Genomic DNA, 20,742 nt, shown 5'->3' on the forward strand with positions numbered 1-20,742 from the left:
TTCTGCAGTTAGTCCTTTTGAAACTTCATATGTGTACAAATAGTGAAATTGGCTAGTTATATGAGTGCCTTGAAATTATTTTTGGTGGAATTAGCTTGTGAAAATTTTGAATTCTGATGAAATATGTTAGAATTTGTCTAATATTCATAACACCATTATGGTAGTTGATGTCAGAAACATTTTGAGTGGTTCAGAAATGCTTTCCCAAGAAACTATTCCAAAATTCATAGCAAACTATTAGAATAGCCTGCTCTGACTGTAAGCCTGAAACAGGTGATGCTTCTCTTACATCTAAGAAAGGCATTCATCTAAGGCTTGTGTTGAAAATTACGTGCAGATACATTGCTAATGGTAAATGTGTCGTGCACTATTTATTAGCTTCCCTGTTGCTGACTGTAAGGAAGCATAACAGGGCAAAGAAAATTGAGAATGGAGAACAGTGTTGTAGTATTATGCAGCTAGATGGCATTGTTTAGCTGGCTGTTTCCAAGGGGATTTTTTTTAGTGCTTTTTTATAAGTGTACAAATGCTAAATTATTTATGGGTAGAATATAGTGATGTTAAGTTGAAAATGTATTGTGAATGCTTGAGGATATAATCTGCCTTCATAGATTAATTTTACTTCTCAAGAAGACAAAGTTTAGAAAAAAAAAAAAAACAAACCACAAAACTCACACCTTTTTAAAGAAGTAATGTGGTATAATACAGTCCATCTGTGTACTCTGATGTAGAAGTCAAGCCTCTGGATTAAGGTAGTGGCCTTTTCTTGTTGGTTTCACCACATTTTCCGTGATGAAAAAAGCGTTCAGTAATTACAACCTTTACAAGATCAAATGACAAAATATGATGTGAACATTCTGCGTTTAGATTAATACTTACTCCATGTTTCACATTCAGCTGTTACTAGTGTCTTCATTTTCAAAGGTCAGTCATTCATAAGCTCATTAAATGCAGGTGTAACACTTTAAATGTAGAAGAGATTATGATCACTCAGTGGCGTCTTCCTTTTCTGCTACACATGCAAATCAGATAATATTTTTTTTTTTTACTGATATCCATGGAAAATCTCCTGGCCTCCTCTTCTAGTACGCAGTAGTTGCCAATTGAAGAAACCATGCCAGTGACTCTCTTCATATCAGTAAAAGAGGTAGAAAGAACATAGCCAACAGATCAAAAGTGGATAGTGTCATTTTTCTTGCTGCAGTAGGGGTGAGGAACCAGACGGTGGAGGTGATCAGCATTGTTTTACAGATAGGTAGATGGAATTTTCTGTTACAGTGAAAAAACATGCTGACCTGTGAACCTCACCCAGTACAGAAAATTTATTTCACAATCTATTATTATGGCTTTCTTTATATTATTAGCTGCTTAATGATCTTTTCCCACTACATACCTTAGGTAAAGCCAAGAATGTGTATATTATATTTGCACTTTTATTAGAGAGGAAGCAGCTAAAGCAGCTAATTCCACATAACAACATTTGTTCTTAGTTTTCTCATTTCTTGTATCTCCTGTAAAAACATTAATTGTAGCTTCAGTTTAAGCAGGTCAAATGACTTGGAATAGTAGCTGAAAGAATGCTAAGCTTTAAAATAGTAGAAATTTGTGAAAAGGGCTTCAGTGCTTGTATAGGTGCTAAGAAAGGGTAATAACTCTTTCTACAGTTAACCTGATAAATCTAGCAGATAATCTAACTAGATAATCTAGCAGTTAATCTGATAAGCCTGATAAAAATAGTTTACAATGGGCTGAAAGATGTTTTTCCGGCACCAAACAGAAAATTGCTCCTCCTTTGCAGCCCGTAAGTTATTGCACAGTATGCTGCTGGCTGCTCTTGACTTCAGCATCTGCTCAGCCAGATCTAGTTAGTGCTGACTGTCCCTTTATAGCTCTTTTTTTAAAGTATGAACAAGTTCTGCTAAGTGTGGTAGGTACCTTTTCCTAGAATACAGGGAAGACATCTGTTATTTAGAAAAACTTGAACCTGTAATTATAGTGGGCATATGCCATTTTTACATTCCCTTTGAACTCTTGAACTATGATTCTAAATTACTTCTTTAAGATGTTCAAAGTGAGTTTGTGAGTTGTGTTCCTGTTTGTTGTTTGTTTGTTTGTTTTTTTTTATTGTAAGAGTGTATTTGAGGGCACAGGAAAAATACTTGTACATCTTTTTGAGCACAAAAGATTGCTTGCTTGTGATGTGTGGAATACTACCATAAAGTGTTTTTTAGTGGAATTTATTTAAGATGACTTCAAGTAACTGTGAAGGTACTGCACTTGTCTGTGAACTCTTCAGTGTAAACTGGTGCACTAAGAGGTTTATCTGTATTATAAGTTAATACTATATGTAAACTGCTTCCGTTACAAATTTAAGCTTGTTTCAGCAGTTCTCTAGAACTTGAGTTTTAGTGTACTGACTTGCACAATGGAGGATTTCCTCAGCTAGAACTTACTCAAGCATTACTTTGAGGATTTCTATGAGACTGATTAACTCTTTGCAAGATTTTGACTTATTTGTGAACTTCCGTGAATGCAACGTCCAGTGACAATGTTGTGGCTTTCTTTAAAGCATCCTGGCTCAATAACAGTGTGCTTAAGCTAACAGGAAAAATCACAGTTTATCATATCACGTGATGTGGTGATGCTGTATGCTGTCTTCAAACTTATTGTGGATTGTGTGGTATTTGAGGATTGTCTTCTGAGATGGTTTAATTTCTGAACTGTTGGATGTTAAATAATTTTTGCAGTGAAAGGGCTCTTTTAATGGAAATAATTCATGAGCTGCTGCTGCAGTCTGAGTTGCCCAGAAAAAAAAAAAGTTAATTTTTTTCAATAAAATTATCTAAAACTTTTGAAGATGTAGTTTTCTTTAATAAATTTGTCTTGTCATCTAAAACTAGAGGTGCAGTACATTCAGTATACTGTAAAATTCTCATTTGATTCTTCAGTATGCCTTTCTGTGTCAGTTTCCCTGTGACAGCAGTTTCCAAAGGCTTTGAATTTGATTAGCATGCATTACATCACTGTTGTTTGTTTGTTTGTTTGTTTTTTAAAAAAAAAGCTATTACAATCATAAGCTCCTGAGTCTTGTGGTCTTATGTGGACATGAACAGTCAAAATTAACAGTACCGTATCTTAGAGTAGACTTAACTATCCAGCCTGGTACAGGATCATATTTTACCACAGGTTCGCAACAGGTTGATGTGAGTAACCATGTCAATTAAGTATTCTAGTAAAAGTTTTAATATGTCTGATTTCTGGGGTAAAAGTCAAGCCATCAACAGTGTGCAGGGGCTAAGATAACAAGAAATGAAACATGAAAAGACACAAGAAAACCTGGCAATGCCAGTACTTGTGTAGGATTTAATGCACTGTTACTGCATAATTTGATCACTTGTTCATTTAGTCTGATGGACACACAAACAACCATCTTGGAAGATGAGATAAATTATACATGTCATCCTAGCAAAGCATATTACAGTCTAATTTTTAATGAATGTACGTATTGTTGAAGAGCTTATTACTAGCCTACATCTGATCCCTTCCTCTGGTCACAGATAAAGGTACAGACTCTACTCAGTTCATGACAAAAGCTATAGAATATAATCTGTAGTGTATTTGCATCTTCCATCTTGCACAGAAAAGACAAACAGTAGGCTTTGTAAGAAAGATGGCAATGTTTTTACTTTAAAAAGACAAATTTACCGAGAAATACAGGCTTAGGGCACTTTAGGTACATGAAAAACAGCAGAACTGATGTTTGCTTTGTCATGGCACTTCCTATATCCAAGAATTATCAAAAAAGCTTTTATTCCTTCTGGGTTCTTTCCTGGGTCCCATGACGGCGACATTCTTCTGTTTAAGCTGGAACCTTCGACACCTGACTTACTTCACTGTGATATTAATGATGCTGATATCCTCATAGGGCTTGTCAGTTTTGGGATTGACTTTAACATTAGAGATTCTCTGAACAACTTCCATTCCTTTGGTCACCCGTCCAAACACGCTGTGTTTGTTGTCTAGCCAAGGCTGTTTGAGGATACAGCAGAAGAAAGAAAAAGCAGATTAAAATAGAAAGCAGCATGTAGATTAGATACCAAATGAGAGTGGCTTAGAGTAAGTGAACATGAATATATATTAAAGACTACTGATCTTACGCTTGTTGTGTAAGTAACTGTAAAACAGCTGTTGAAACTAAGTGACTGTTATCAGTGCAGCTATGCATACTGACTTATCTTTTAAAAACATTCCCGAAGTGCTACAGACATCAAGTTTTAGTAATGCAGCAACATTTCATAGTTTAAAGTTTAAATTTATTTCATTGAAATGCACATTTATTTCATGGTAGTTTCACAATTGAATTTAAATGCTAGTCTAGAATACTACCTAATTCAGAGTCATACAATATGCCCAATTAGCAATATATGCCCAATTGGAACACAGGCAATGATGTGATTTAATGAGCTTCAAAATTCTGGTAGATGGATACTTCTTAAGAAGACACATGACTTTGAGGAACAAAATTTCTCTAAGTACTGTCTTAATGTATTTTTTGCACATTAGATTCACTGCCCAATTCATTTATGTATTTCTGTGAAGTTGTATACAGATCAAAATATTAGCAGGGAAGTTTTCTCATTTGTATACTGGCTTTTCTGTATAGGAATCAGCAACTTTAAGCAGTTATGCTGATACTAATCCAAAAAACTTAGAATGGTGCTAACAATAGCTAGATTTATGTTAAGTTTAAGCAGCACATTTTTCCAAAATATTCTAGTAATACAAAATTGGAAAACGGTCTTGTTTTACTAAGAATTAGATTAGGTTCTTGCTCCAGTTTAAATTCAAATGATCATGATCACAGCACTTTCCTATTTCTTAGATAATTGTTTTGATGAAGTCTACACACAGTACATTTTTGCGTGCAGCAGTTAGCTGCAAAGTAACAATTAAAGGTTGCTTGAACAGTGTTGTGTTCATTTTCCCACCAGAGTTGTTACTGCATTTTTACTATGCAGTTAGCATCTCATGCCTTGAGTTGAACTTTCGATACTACTTACGGTTGGCACTACTGTTATAAAAAACTGGGATCCATTAGTATTTGGTCCTGCATTAGCCATGCTCAGTGTGTATGGTCTGTCATGTCGTAAAGTTGAATGAAATTCATCTTCAAATTCTCCTCCCCAGATACTTTCACCTCCCATTCCTGTACCTGTGGGGTCACCAGTCTGAATCATGAAACCCTGCACAGAAGTTAGATGTTATTACATCATCATGTGGAATAAATAAGCAAAAATGTTTTACGCTAGGTTCCTGTTTTCTTTTTTTCAAGCTTGCATCATATCTTCCAACAAAACTAAATGTTAAATGTGGTGGGTAAGGAATGAAGGTAATAATTAATTCCTTGCATTGGGAAAAAAACCTACACAAACAAGACTACTTCAGTGTTCCTGCTAGTGAAGGATAGAACCTAACTGTCTGTACCTTCTGCAGAGATTTAGGCTGTATTCACTTGTTTCTCATGCAGTTAAAGTAAGAATCTTAAGAGGAGATACCGTTCTGACATGAAATAAAATTATAATTCATGCAAGATTGCTGAACTGATATTTATCTTAATTTTCCGATGTTTTTTCCACCTTTTCAGTTGCAGGACAGCTATTAAGAAATTTTATGTAAAGGTCTTTAGTATCTCAGTATTTTTCAGACCTTTCAGGGCACTGTGAAACTTTTCCAGAAATCCTTCATGCAAAAGCAAATGAAAATGTAAAGGCTGGCCTTGAAATTACATCAGATAAACCAACAAAATAAATAAATTTTACAGGTTACCTTGATAATACGGTGAAATATGTGTCCATTGTAGTAGCCATTTCTGCTGTGTACACAGAAGTTTTCCACAGTTTTGGGACACCTGAAATCATGTAATACAAAACAAATATTCAGGGTAGCCTGTGTTTTCTGGCAAGGCCATAAAGATTTCAGGTGAGACTCAGATCTTGTTGTGCTGAGCAATGTTTTAGCATACTGCAACAGGGCTTTCATGAAATAAGATTAAACCAACCTCCCACTTCCTCAAACCAATTTTGTTCCTGGAAACAAAATTTGCTAGGAGTACAAAGTTGCACAATTAGATGTGAAGTCAGCAGTGGGGTTAGGAACCAAATGTGTTTTCTCAAAGTCAAGACCACGTGTTCCTTCTCCAGATTTCTATCTATATACTATAGATATATAAAGATGATTCAGGAATGTAAGCTCCATATGGAGACAGTGCTGTGCATTAGAAGTAGAATCTGAAACAGCACTGTTTTAATATTGTGGGGCCATTCTGCAGTCAGTACAGAGCTTGTTCTCCTTTTGTAAAACTGCTGGCACGCATTGTTCAGAGCGAGGCTGCACAGGTGGAATATTACTTTTCATTTAACAAAAACAAAACAAAAAAGACTTATACTGTTCTTACTCATCTCTTTAAAGTGTTTTTTTTTTCTCCCATTCTCCCAGTAGATGCTACCAGAGTTACAGTTGTTTGTGTAAATCTTCCTCTAGTTTTATGAAATGGATTAGTCACCAGAGTAGACCTACACATGCAGATCTGAACGGTCATACACATTTTTCCCAGCGTACCACATAATGTTCATAGAAACATTCACTTGGATATAAATGATATTCTAAAGCATCTTGTGCAACAGCACTAATAAAATAACAAAAAAGCAGACAAAACACACTCCCAGTTCCTGCTACACAGTACGAAAGTAGTCATTCACAAATACAGACCACAAGAACTTGGCCAAAGGGCAATCAAAGCCACATCCTCAGTGTTATACTTTATTTTTTTAATCAATTTTATCTTAAAAAGATTTTAATTTCAAAGTTCAGTCAGAAGAAAATATTAGAAAAGGACAAACGTAACAATAACCAAGGCTGAAAGAATTTTACTTTAAAAAATTGCAAGTAAAGTATTGCGATGAACTTAATGATATTATGCATGTATTATGCATGCAAATCTACTGGCATGAGAATTTAAAAAAAAATGGAAATAACATAACTTGACCTACCACTTTTACTGGTACATGCTGTACTATTTCTGCAGCCTGTGTGCTACAGGTAACAATCACAGGAAGTACAGCTTCATGCAAGAAGACATCATTTAATATAGAAATTTAAGACTAGCTTCTCTACAGGGTAAAACTGAGTTTTGTTACCTTATCTATGCTTGTGACAAAACGTGAATTTGGTTTGGAGAAATGGATTTCTGTGAGTTTATAGCAAACTTGACATGAGAGATAAACCTCTTGTTTCATAACAAAACCTTTGCATGTATTAGTATCATGAAGCAGACACACTGACACAAATACCAAGTAATCATGCATGAAACTCTGTTAATTGTATGCCTAGTTTTGGATTTATGTTGCACTGATGTTAGTATAAATTTTATGTTGCTCTTGAAAGATCTGCAGTACCGTAACATGTAATACATTTGCCACATATTGGAAGTTGCAAACAGTACTATTTCTCTGGCTTACACAGACCCATGACGACATCTGCTGCTGCCACCATCATTCTACTCTTTCAAGATGGAATTACAACAATATGTAGCTTGCACAGGACACCATTATGACCTAGCCACATCTGAGGTTTAGAGAGAGAAAAATACTTAAAAAAGGAATAAGCTTCCTCATCCAGCAGTTAAAAAAAAGGAAAGAAAAAACAAAATCAGACCCTGACAAACTTGACACCCCACTGCTGTTGCTCTGACCTATTTTTCCCCTCCTCTGTTCATCAAGAGTCACATTCTGGTGGCTTGATGTAGTAAGAAACCGTCCAAAAACAAGGACAATAGAAAACAATGAGGATAAGAACCATTCCTAGCATGAAAGGTAAGGTTTGGGTACTGCCAGAAAAAAAGGGCAAGGAAGGAGAAACAGAGTAACAGAAAACCACCAAATACATACTCAACAGGAAAAAGCTTAACATGTATATCTCCCATGCTTGTGTGGATAATGGCACTGTCTGAAACTCTTTTGGGACCTTCTGCCTGTGTGGCTGCCATGACCTCTTCTTTAGAAGGTTTCTCATTGAAGACATCTCTGTCTGAATCTGCACTCTTAGTATCTTCTGGTTCACGTTTAGTAAACTGAAGAATAAAAGTAAAGAAGGTAACAGTTTGTATTTTGTTTTTCCTTATCTTACACATAAGTCTGTTCCCAAGACATCAATGTGATGGTTTAACCTCTTAGACACTCAACTAGATTCGAAATGCAAAGGATTCACAGATGGCATTTCAGTGCTGTGCACTATCAGTGTTTCTCTCTAGTCACAAATTTCTGTACAAATATATGCAAGTCCAATAAAGTTTCAATGATTTGTTAACTTCTAAATTACTTCCTCATTTTAACATAAAGCCCATAATAGTAGTTCAGCACCTTTCTTTTGGGAAGGAATGAAAGCACTGGTGTGTTGAAATTGGCAGACTTCATTACAAAACCTGTGGTTTCACCAAAAAGTAAAATTAAATTCTGATTACTGTATTAATAAAAAACAGCAGAAACAGCAAATTCAACTCAAAGCAGGAAAAACATTTCAGAAATGAAATTTTTAAAGCACTTCTTGAAGAAGCAAGAAATACAGTAAATGTTAGCATTCACAAGAAGCCACAGAAGAAGTACAGCTGTGTATCAAATGACAGTGACTAGTTTTCTGCATGCATTCACTTGGCATATGGCCATGCACTAACCAGAATGAGCAGTATTTCCACACTGAACATGACTTTTCTTCCTTTCTTGTCAAATTGTTCATAGTATATTCTATTACACACTATATACTAACCACATGAAGGTTCAGGAAGTACACTACTTTGCTGCAACTGAAAACATGATCAAATTCAAGCACAAGCAGCAACACACTGACCTGTTACCCCTGCTGTGATCACATCCCAGATCAACTACTAAATCCTCCGGAACTGCTAGGCTGATAAATCACATCTCCTCTAAAATCTACATCTGTGAAGAAGATGACTCCTGTCTTTGTTACCTGTAATCCGCCTGATGGTACTCAGAATTTTCGTATTTTATACATTCAGTTAATTGTTTCTTTGTAGGCAAAATATCTTATTATATTTTAAGTGTTCTTATTTAAATTTCTTAAACTAGACTAACTCTAATTCACACAGCTAAAAACATCAAAGTTTCTTTAACTGCTTGAGCAACTGTGAAAATGAAATTAGACTACCACACTGTTTCTAATCAAGTTTTAGACAGTTCAAACAAAATTCTAGAATGCATTTGCAACTTAAAAAGACGCTGCTAGAAATGGTGCATTTTCAAACGTTCAAGACAAAAGGCACTGGAAAGGCACAAGTATAAAATTTAAAAATAACAGAAAAGTTTAATAGAGGAATAGTGTTACTTAAAAGGACATCACACATACCATGTAAAACCTGTTTTTCTTAAAAGCTGTGCAAATTACTGTTGGATCTGCCTGGATGTTCTGGAGAACAGGATTTTCAGATGCCTTCATTTCTATGGTTATTGCAGCACGATGCTTCTTTGCAACTCCTTGGAATAAAGCTAGCTGCATCACCCTAATGTTCTCTTGTTTTCCCAAGATACGAATGCACCTGAAGTACAAGACATAAGGAAATGTAAAGACTGTTGTTACATGTCTCCTTTCTGACTGCAAGAGACTCAAAGCAAAATTCCAAAGCCTTTCCAAAACGATTTTTAATAATTGTATTTATAATGCTTCTCTACTCAAACTTGCTAATCATTGCTAATCAATTGCTAATCAGCCTCCCTACGCTATAGAAAACAAACTGCATGATCCATGTTTACTTTATCACACTGTTAATTAGAAGTTAATTCATTACTCATTTTTACTATGAATATGTAGTAAAAAGCTTGACAGATTATCTTATTTTGTAAGCTTTGAATTGCAGCACTCCATTAATAAGCAAGGGAATATTTTAAATCAACAGTCTGACAAGGCTCTCAAATAACAAAGATTGGTGGTAACCAGTCATGTCAAATTTTAAATGTGAGTGATTAAGCATGGAATTCTAGAGAAATTTATCTGCACAGATCTCACTAACACTTACCTGTTAGTTTCTACATTTATGACTTTAATGCCCAACATTGTTCCATAGAGAACGAAGTGTCCAGTTTCATCAAAGATTATATTAATTAATCTTACTGCATCCACTTTCTCCAACTCACGCTCAACTGCCATGCGCCGGCCAAACTCCATGTCTGGTAGTTGCTGTCTCATCTGCTGAAGCTCAGTAAACATCTACAGGAAAATAAACAAATAAATAATCACTGTTACGCCCTGATCCAGATAAACACCAATCCACAAAATCTTACAAAATACAGAATCCAGGCAAGAATTCAAACCAAGTCAAACTTATCTGAAGAATTAAACACAAGTAATCCTACTCGACCTAATGGGCATGTTGTACTCTGCTGAAGCAAAGAAAAACAAGTATGCAGCTGTCTTAACAAAGTCTTTAAAATATCACACAATTTTTTTCATTACTATGTTTATTACTTAAATATTTTTTCTCATTGCTTCCTAATAAAAAGAAATCTAACAGTATGAAAACAGATGAAAACGAACAACTCAGTTTCACTCAATAGCTAACATACATTAGTAAGAATTAATTTTGGGACAAAGCAACACAGCAGCCAAGGAAGAGAACAGAGAATACCTTTTATGAAAGAAAACCATAGCAATAAAGCTCAGACTTAGGTAATCATGTAGATGCATGTGTTGATCAAAGTCAAAGAAATAAATAAAGACTCAAAGAGAACCAAGACCAAACTCACACTTAGAGATTCATCAAAGACCCTCATGAGCTTCCCCGTCAAAAATCGGAAAATTCTGACTTTTCTGTCGGACCCAAGAGTGGCCATTTTTTTGCCATCAGGTGAAAAACTTATACTGGATGGGTAAGCCTTGCATTTAGCAAATTCATACAGATCAGTATCTGTTTTATATTCCCAGTTCACATTCTTGGGAAATTTATATTCATGAGGAGTACCAGTCCAATACTCAATCATTCCAGATTTGTCAGAGGACACAACTACTTTGTAGACAGGATTCAACCGTATCTGAGTAAGAGAAGATGTATGGAGTTTATCAAAAACATGGAGTGGTTGATTATTTCCTCGTCCATCATAAATAAATATTTTTCCTGTGGTCTTCTCAGATGTTGCAACAGAAGATATGGCATCTCCAGGACAATATACCCATTCACACTGACCAGGGGAATAGCTGCAAGAAGAAAGAAAGGAAAAAAAAAAAAGGACTGGTTTTACTGCTAAGAATCAAGCTAATTTGAAATCAAACATCAAGCAAATCTTCAGCTTCATTTACTAGTCTTGCTAATATCCGTCTTGTTAAAAACCAAGCTTTTTCCAAACAAGTCAAGATGGTTCAGCCAATTTCTGTTACTTCCGTATTGCCTCTTAAAGAGGCTGTTCAAGAAAGCAGAAGAAGGTGGATATGAAAGAAGAAAAATGATGGAAAAACAACTAAATAGCACTGAACAGCATTAAAGACTATTAATTTCTGTGATTCAGTAGCACTTTTCTTTCAGCTCTAAGTGATTAATGCTTCAGTGCAAATGAAGATAACCGCACCTTTGGCATATACCTACTGAAAATATAACAAGGTTTTCAGAAAACAAAAGTTAATTATCCAAATATAAATAAAATTATGACAATCACAGTACATTTATACGTAACTGTTCTGACTATATGAGGGCTGCCGTGAAAGTAATGCCTCCTGTTTTATTATGTTGGCATCAGAGGTTGAATCTTCCCACCAATATTCTGTTACATTTTGTGCATCAGATGGCAGCAGAGGGGCAGTCTGACAAAATGACATCTGATGTGGAAGTGTGTATGAAACAAAGGTGTGTCACTGATTTCCTCTAGCAGAAAAAAAAGACAACTATTTTGTTTTTTCGTTGAATGCCAATGCTTGCTGAATGATGATGGAGACCAAACAGTGGATATGAGCACAGTGAGGCAGGGTACGTTTCAGGAGTGATGACAGTGATGTGAAAGATGAGCCATGTTCCCAATAACCATGAAGATTTTTATGAGCACAGAATGCTGGCTCTTGCTCATTGCTGGAGAAAATGCATATTTAATAAGGGTGACCGTGTTGAAAAAGTGTTTAGTAGCTGAGAATTTGCTCTATCAAATAGCGTTATTGTACTACAAGAGTAGTTTCCATGGCAATAAATAGGATACATTACTTTCAGAGCACCCCACGTATTAAAGAAGAAACACATCTGCTAAAACTGAATATACAGTTGGGCTCCTCACTACAGGGAAGACGTTGAGGTCCTGGAGTGTGTCCAGAGAAGGGCAACGAAACTGGTGAGGGGTCTGGAGCACAAGTCTTATGAGGATTGGCTGAGGGAGCTGGGATTGTTCAGTCTGGAGAAGAGGAGGCTCAGGGGAGACCTCATTGCACTCTACAACTTCCTGAAGGGAGGCTGTGGTGAAGAGGGATTTGGCCTCTTCTCCCAGGCAATGAACAGAACCTGGGGAAATGGCCTCAAGTTGTACCAGAGGAGGTTTAGGTTGGACATGAGGAAAAAGTTTTTCTCTCCGAGAGTGGTCAGGCACTGGAATGGCTGCCCAGGGAGGTGGTGGAGTCGCCATCCCTGGCAGTGTCCAAGAGGTATCTGGGTGAGGAGCTGTGAGACATGATTTAGTGCTAGTGGTGGCAATGGTGATGAGGAGACGGTTGGACTAGATGATCTTTTAGGTCATTTCCAACCTTGTGATTCTATGATACTCTACAAATAAACCAGAGATGCGGTCAATAATTTAAATCACACCTGTTATTTAAAGAAATCTAGAAGCTAAGATACTGAGAACTGGAACGCTAGAACTAAATGTTGGGTAATGAAGAAATGACAGTCTCCATAGGAAACTCATAGTATCTTATCAAACTAAGAGATACTAAAGGCCTGACAGATACCAGACACTAATCTTTTAGATTAAAAAGAATAATAAAAACTAAAAGTCTTTGAGGAATTATGAATATGATGGCCTATAGCTGTGTCACGTTATCCACACTTTCTGCAGAAATAAAAATCTTTCTCACCTTGATTAAAGGAAGCACACAGCATTAGAACCTGTAGGCAGCTACACTGTACACATTAGTTAAAAGTGAAAGGATCTTAAGAGCTTCAGAAAAAGCTAATCAACCATACAGCATACTGGCATGTCTCCACCAAAGCAGACAAACAAGCTAATGCAAGCTGAAACAATCACACTCATCAATTCTAAATTAACCATTGCAAACTTGAGTGAACAGCCATTAATAATTTCTCAGATCAGTAAGCTACCCAGTAAGCACAGGCACTGAAGATAATGAAATGGACATTAAATTAAAAAGGGTGTTCACAACACTGTTTCTACTACAGCTGCATATGTTCCTCTTCTTCATTAAAGAGACCACTTTAGGTCTAACACAATTATGCCTGGAAAAATATAAAGGGAAGGGGAGTTTGACTACTGATGCTGAGAAAAACTAAAGGTATGTCATGAGACATACCATAGACAGACACTAACAGTATTATTCACAATATCCCTGATGCAAAATGGATTTAAATTCTACCTTAGTTTCCCCTGAATTCTCACAGAGAAAAAAAACACCTTCTACCGCTACTACTACTGAGTTAAAGGTTTTTTTTTAATATTAAGTTCATTTTATTTCACTATGTAGTTTTACTGATGTTGCAGTGACAATACAGGGCTACTAAGCATAAAACACCAGAAAAATAGAAGGCTAAAACTAACTGGATTTTTTCCACAGCAGACAGCCAACAGGTAATCAATTCCTATGGACTTAGTCACTACTGGGAGGATATTACTAACACTATATCTATAAAGCAGCTAACATAAGCATTTATATGGGCTGTTCTAAAAAGTATCTAGATATCAGTTTGAACAGCTTTCAAAACAGTGGAAGTCTTGGTGTTAACTTCAATTAGAAGAACAACGTCAATAATGAACATGTTTGAGTTTATACTTTAACTCAGTTTCAAAATTATCTAGTAAATACTAGGCCACATGGAATAAATAGTCTCTAATATCCCAAGGCTTGTAGAAACATCAGTACCATTCTTGGTAGAGCATTTGTTGATCTTTCTACTTTCTGACCACAATCTGAAATTAAAACACAGGCTTTGTTTTCCTCTGTTGCTGATATAATTCCAATAATCTCCAGCCCTATCTCTTCCAAGTTCTTTACCTATCTACTGTGTAACAAAAGCAGGATTAAGGAAAACATGCTCTGTTTAGTATTAGAAGAAAATTGCTTGCCTTGAAACAATAAATGATGGCAAATAGTATATACGGACCAAGTTTCTTTATTATGGAAACTATTAATTGGTTATAATTTCTAATATTCAGTGCCAAGCAACTGGGGAAAACAGAATAAGAAAAAAAAAAGATGCCTAGCTGAATTACTTAAGAAACAACATATCCTTCTGCCTAATATTTGATAATAAAAAAGTATGCAGTCATACTGCACTCTTATGAAGGATGCATACAGTCATAAACTTTCTATAGTCAGCCAAGTATCTTGCTTAATGCAACGTAATCATCTTAACCTGATTGGAAAAATAATCAAGTCAAACAAATTATTTACTTACCTGTTACACAAAATAACTCCTAATCAAAATCCCAAATAAGCATTTTCAAGAACTGAGCAACTTACCCAAGTTTCAGCATGTTGATCATATCAAAGTTGACTACATCAAACACTTTCATCGCTTTGTCATCTCCAACTGAACAGAATAATGCCCCTTCTGAACTAACAGCAATACTCTCAATAACACCTATCAAATAAGTTAACATAGTATCAAGACAAGGAAACATGTATCTGTCATTTCACTACTCCACAAGAAAAACGCACAGAAAAAAAAAAGCACCAAAACCTAAACACATATGGACATTCAAAGCTGTCTCAGCTATATCTCCATCCTGTTTTCAATTTAAAAACTACGTGGAGATATGAGGGTCCTTTTCCTTTGTTTTTTTTTGGGTTTTTTTGTTTTGTTTTTTCTGTTCTTTTGTGATATCTTTTTTTAAACACTTTGTATCCTGTAACTGTTCACCATCTGGTCAGAGAGAATGGAGTACTTACTATCTACATAAGTGAAAGTTATGACTTTATAATTACTTTAATTTAAAGCTCTAACTGAAAAAAAGAGGGAGAACAAGACTATGGCACAGTCGAAAAAAATAAAACCACTTTTAGACTTGCATTCTCAAGAGAGAAACAGCAACAGAATGCTAACTATTGCAACCCTGCTTTTAACGTTTGTTAGGGATCAAAATGACTGCATTTGAGACTTCAGAATACTTGTTTTCCTTGTTTTTGCTTGGTAGCCTTTGTTCTCACATTTTGTTTCCGTATATAATGAGAAGTTGATGCTTAAAATCAAAAACTCACTATAACATTATAGTTTTACAAAATTTACTATTATTTAATTTTCTTATTGTGAGGCTGCATATCAAGCTGTTTCTTTTCCATTAAGCAGATAATGATTTCTAACAGCAATGAGTACCTGAATGCCTAGTATAGATGATGAGGGAAGAAGATAACATGGCCTCAAGTAGTATCTTTTTGAACATCCCTGGATTCTGTGCATACTGCTCTTCTTTTTTCTCCCTCTTTTTTTTTTTTTAGTAGATATGTTGTACCTGTCCTAGACATTCTCCTTAAAGGCAGGGTACAAGGCAGTAAGTGATATGCACAGGATTCATACTGCATATTCTGTTCCCACACTATTCCTCCTGCAGTCTTTAAGCAGATTGTAAAAGGACAAGTAGAATTACGCATGATATAATTTAATCCCTCACTGTAATAAATGGATGCTAGAACCTCTCTCCTCTGAGATTGTACCCTCTCTTCAAACGAATGAAAACAAAACAAAACAAAAACACCCACAACTTCTTCTCACCTAAGTGGCTACGGAAGTGTTTAACAAACTCAATCCCTTCTTCTATTTTTTTCCAGAATTTTACATGCCCATCATGACTTGCTGTGATGATAAAATCTGTCCTAGAATTACAAAAGAAGAAATAAATAAATACACATACTAAGTACTTTCACAACACTTCTGGATAACAAGTGACATTAAGATGCTATAATTTGTGTTGTTTTGAGAATAGTACTTAGATAAACTACCGTTAACAGTCTGTCTAAATGAATACTATTAATTTTGAGATAGCAAACAAACATTTTAATGCACTCTGGATTAACCTATGAAAGGTCAACAGTCTAAAGTTAAGAAATAAATAATACCATCCCTCTTGACCATGTAAGTTTTACTACTTTAGCTCTGGTTTCACAGCAGATATTGTTTACTACTAACTAACTAAATCCCTCTACGTATATATATATACACGTACTTAGATATACAACTAGATAGAAACACTCACATAGAAGAGAAGAAAGCTCTCTTCTCAATCTGCGCAGTTCTGCTAAATTCATTTGGTTGCAGCTTTCATTTGATTGCAACCAGTATTTTTTATTACTGTATATACTGAACACTGCAGTAAGAATTTTGAGAATCCCTTTTTGTCTGCTTAAATAATAACTTCTATTGTGCTTTTCAGAAAGCACTCTCCTTTACACACAAAAACAGAATCACAGAATATCCCAGGGACCCATAAGGATCATCAATACCAACTTCTGCCTCCACACAGCACCACCCACAAATCAAACCCTATGTCTAAGTGTCCAAACAGTCCTTAAACTCCGTCAGCTCAGGGACATGACAATACCAGACCAGACACCTCTAGACGTAACAGATCTCAATTAGGCTTTTACAGTGAAAATTTCCTAGTATGTACAAGAATACATATCTGATGACAATAAACAGTAGGGAAAAATAATAAAACCCAGACTTACTTAGTACATGCCACATGTGTAATGACATCTCTGTGCATGTAACTACGTTCATACATCGAAGCACATGGTAGATTTTCAAGATAGACATGTTCAAATTCAAGGACTGAAGAAAATAAAAGGAAAATTAGAAACACTGTTTTCATAAAATGTTCATAAAAAACTCCATAAAGCTATTTTTTGCCATTATTAACTTTGAATAGCTTACTGCTGTTTTTGTAGAGTATAGCAGGGATTTCTGCAAACAGAATAAAAGGGTTTTCCACTGTGACTTTCCATTTTGACTCAGACTTATTGATTCACAGTATACTGAAACCATTCCATACTCTTAATATCTGTGCAATCACACTTGTTACTAATTGGCAAATCTTCCTGGAGACTGTGCAAGGGCACATGGAGAAAAGAGAGAGGTGATTGAGAACAGCCAGCACAGCTTCATTAAGGACAAAACTGCCTGACAAATGTAGTGTTTTCTGGCACATGGGTTACAGCATTTTTGAATAAAGAGGAGAGCAACTAGAGCTCAACCATGTCTTGTACAAAGCATCTGACACTGCCTCACACAGCATCCTTATATCTAAAATGGACTGACATGGATCTAATGGATGGATTGCTTGGTTGATAAGGAATTCATTGGATGGTCACACTTGAAGAGTGTCACTGGCTCAATGTCCAAGTGGAGACTAGTGATGAGTGGCATTCCTACAGGAGTTGCTGTTGGGACTAATGCTCTCTAGCACCTTTGCTGGTGACATGGGCAGTAGGACTGAGTGTACCCTCAGCAAGTTTGTCAGTGACACCAAGGTGAGCAGCACAGTTGACCCCTGCACAACCAACCAACCAACCAACCAACCCTTGAAAAGATTGAAAAGCGGACCTACGTGAACCTAAGGAGGTTCAACAAGACCAAGAGCAAGCTGTATCTCTTGGGTCTGGTCAATTGCAATCACAACCATGGGCTGGATGAATGGGAGTAGCCCTGAGGAGAAGGACTTGCAGCTGCTGGTTGATGAAAAGCTGGACATGAGCCAGCACTGCAGGCTTGCAACCCAGAAGGCCAAGAATGCCCTGAGCTGCATCAGTAGAGGTATGGTGACAGGAACAAGGAGGTGACTGTCCTCCTTCGCTTTTCCCTCATGTGCCACATCACCTGCAGTACTGTGGGTCAGGGGGCCCCCAATACAAATGGAGCTGTTAAGATGAGTCCAGAGGAGGGCCATGAACAGATCAGAGGGCTGGAGCACCAATTCTGTGAAGAAAGGCTGAGGGAACTGGGCTTGTTCAGACTGGAGAAGAGAAGGCTCTGGAGAGACCTTATTGTGGTCTTCCAGTACTGTAATGGGGCCTACAGAAAAAATGGAAAGGGACTCTTAATTGAGGAATGTGATGACAGGATGAGAGAGAGAGGTTTTAAACTGAATGAGGATAGATCTAAGGTAGACGTGAGGGGGACATGCTTTATTCAGAGGGCGCTGGCACAGCTGGGCACAAAAGCTGTGGTGCTCCGTCCCTGCAGGCAGTCAGGCGCAGGCTGGACGGGGCGCTGGGCAGCCTGCGCCGGTGGGGGGCAGCCCTGCCCACGGCAGAGGTGGGGGAAACTGCGTGGGCTATGAGGTCCCTTCCAGTCGAAGCCTCTCTGTGACGACCCTCCAACCCAGAGCAACGACGCAGAAGAGTTAATTCCTCCACTGAAGGCTTCAACAACCCCGGCTCGGATAAGCAGCGCCTGGGGCCCGACTGCGCAGCAGACGCACGGCCCCCGACCCGCACGTCACCATCCCACAGCCCCAACCCAGGCAGCGGTCGTTACCTCTCCGCTTCTTCGCCTGGGCCGCCTCCCCCGGGAGCGGCCCGACCCAGCGCTCCCCATCTTCCTCGTCTTCTTCCTCGTTCTCCGTGGCGCCGCTCGCCCTCCTCTTGCGCTCCGGCTCGGACGACGCCATGCTGGTACGTCACTTTCCCGCGACGCTCCCTCCCGTCGCTGTTCTCCTCCCCACCCCCACCGCCGGGCGCAGCCAATGAGCGCGGAGCGCGCGCAGGAGCGGGCGGGCTGCGCTGAGGCGGCGGCGACGGGCGGCGGCGCCGCGGTAACGGGCGGGCGGGCGGCGGTGTTGGTGGCGCTCTTGGGGACTGCGGCTGCTTGGGGCTGCGTCGGCCCCGGTCTCAGCCCTGACCAGATTCAGCCGCCGGAGGTGCGGCCGATCATCCCGGGGGGGCACTGAGGACGGACGGGCCGGACCCTGCGACCGCCTGGCAGGGCTGAGCGCGGGCCCGCGGCGCGAGGTGCCCTCGGGGGGGAGGGCCACTTTCTTCCTGACCTTCGGAGAATGTAATATGTCTGTGAAATGAAAGAAATCTTTGCTTTTGAATGACGAAGATAAGCGTGGCACTCTCGTTCGCGCGTGTGCTTTTAGCTAATTGCGTGCATCTACAGCGATGGAGGGAGGAACATTAGTGGCGCGCTAACAAAAGCAGCAACCGGCTGCGAACTGTAGGGACAAATGGAAACCTCATCTTATCGCGTGAGAAAAGAGAAAACTGCCAGCTACAGCAACAGACATCTCAAAAGAAATAGTATTTTTAACATATGTGCTTTACACGATAATGATAAGGGACCACAAGGCAACCTGGTTGCTGGTACTGTGGCCTGTAGTTTCTTCTTTAAATATGTTCGTCTTGTGGTTGTGTAAAATCGGCCATGAAAATGCTGGAGACAACAATATTAAAAACGTTATAATAATAACTTTATTTGCTAGGTATTTAGAGATCTCTGTTTCACGTCCCATCTTCACAATGGCAGATTGTGTTACTGAGCGGAGATGTGGGAAGATGGGACTTTTTTTTTCCACCCAGACACCCCTTTCAGGTTTCCTTTCTGAAGGCTGCTTTATTTCCTTTTTTCTTTCCTTTTTTTTTTTTTTTTTTCAGGGCCTCTCAACTCTGTTGCTGAGCCATTTTACAGTGATGAAAATAATCTATTGAGGCTTTCTTATTTTTGTTTGTATCTTTGCCAGTTTTTGGTCTAAGAAGAAAAAAACCAACACATCTCAGGACTGCTTAGCTTTTTTATTAGCCTTCTGTGGGGGACTTCGCTGGAGGCATTTCACAATTCTTAGTAAGTGATGTGATCTAGTTCTCTTTTATGTTATGGAGACGTTCCAAGACTCTTAAGAAGATAATGATTTTCCTTTGCAAAAACCATGCTGTTAGATTTTATCAGGTTATGGCAATCTTAGTGTTCTTAGTGTTCTGTTTTTAATTATTTATGCAACAAATTTGTCAGGAAGGCTTAGCAGGGGTATTGGTACTTCTCAGTTTGTTAGAACAGTATTCCAGGAGAAGTGCTGATTGTTTTATTTTTTTCTTAGCTGCTCTGCTGTGGCTTACTTGCCTGTTAGAAGTAGTAGTTAAATATTTCACTCATATGTTCAACATATTATTCTGTGATGCATCTTTTTTTGTTTTGAAAATGAATTCCTAAGGTTTACTTTGGAGTTTATGCATCATCAAGATGACAAGGACACTTATTTCTTCTTTAAAGACTTACCACTTCTAGTACAGTTAGGAAGTTGCAGTTCATTGTTTTACCTTAGCAGATTCTCCCTTTGAGTTACATTTTGGCTTTCTCGGTTTTCCTCATATGTGCTGTTGACATTTATATCTCTCTCAATAGACTTAACTTTAAGATGACATTTTAAAAACATGTGTGTGCCTATTTAGCCTAACAGTTTCTCAACATTTTTAATTTGACCAGTTTGACTTGTGACTTTTTTTCTGCTGACCATCCTAGTGCCCTCTTTATTTACTTGT

At 37.8% G+C, this 20,742-nt stretch overlaps 1 protein-coding gene across 1 annotated transcript; it reads right to left on the minus strand.

Annotated features, from left to right (window-relative positions):
* Nucleotides 1–3,885: 3,885 nt before the first annotated feature.
* Nucleotides 3,886–18,875, minus strand: PPWD1 (peptidylprolyl isomerase domain and WD repeat containing 1; the record flags this gene model as incomplete). Its single annotated transcript, XM_079548380.1, has 11 exons — nt 3,886–4,029; nt 5,061–5,243; nt 5,827–5,908; nt 7,947–8,128; nt 9,421–9,610; nt 10,088–10,278; nt 10,815–11,262; nt 14,734–14,854; nt 15,983–16,083; nt 16,936–17,038; nt 18,743–18,875. 11 exons carry the CDS (start codon nt 18,873–18,875, stop codon nt 3,886–3,888), a joined length of 1,878 nt encoding a protein of 625 aa, XP_079404506.1.
* Nucleotides 18,876–20,742: the final 1,867 nt, after the last annotated feature.

The sequence above is a fragment of the Tetrao urogallus genome, assembly GCF_951394365.1.
Source record: "Tetrao urogallus genome assembly, chromosome: Z".
Classification (NCBI taxonomy): domain Eukaryota; kingdom Metazoa; phylum Chordata; class Aves; order Galliformes; family Phasianidae; genus Tetrao; species Tetrao urogallus.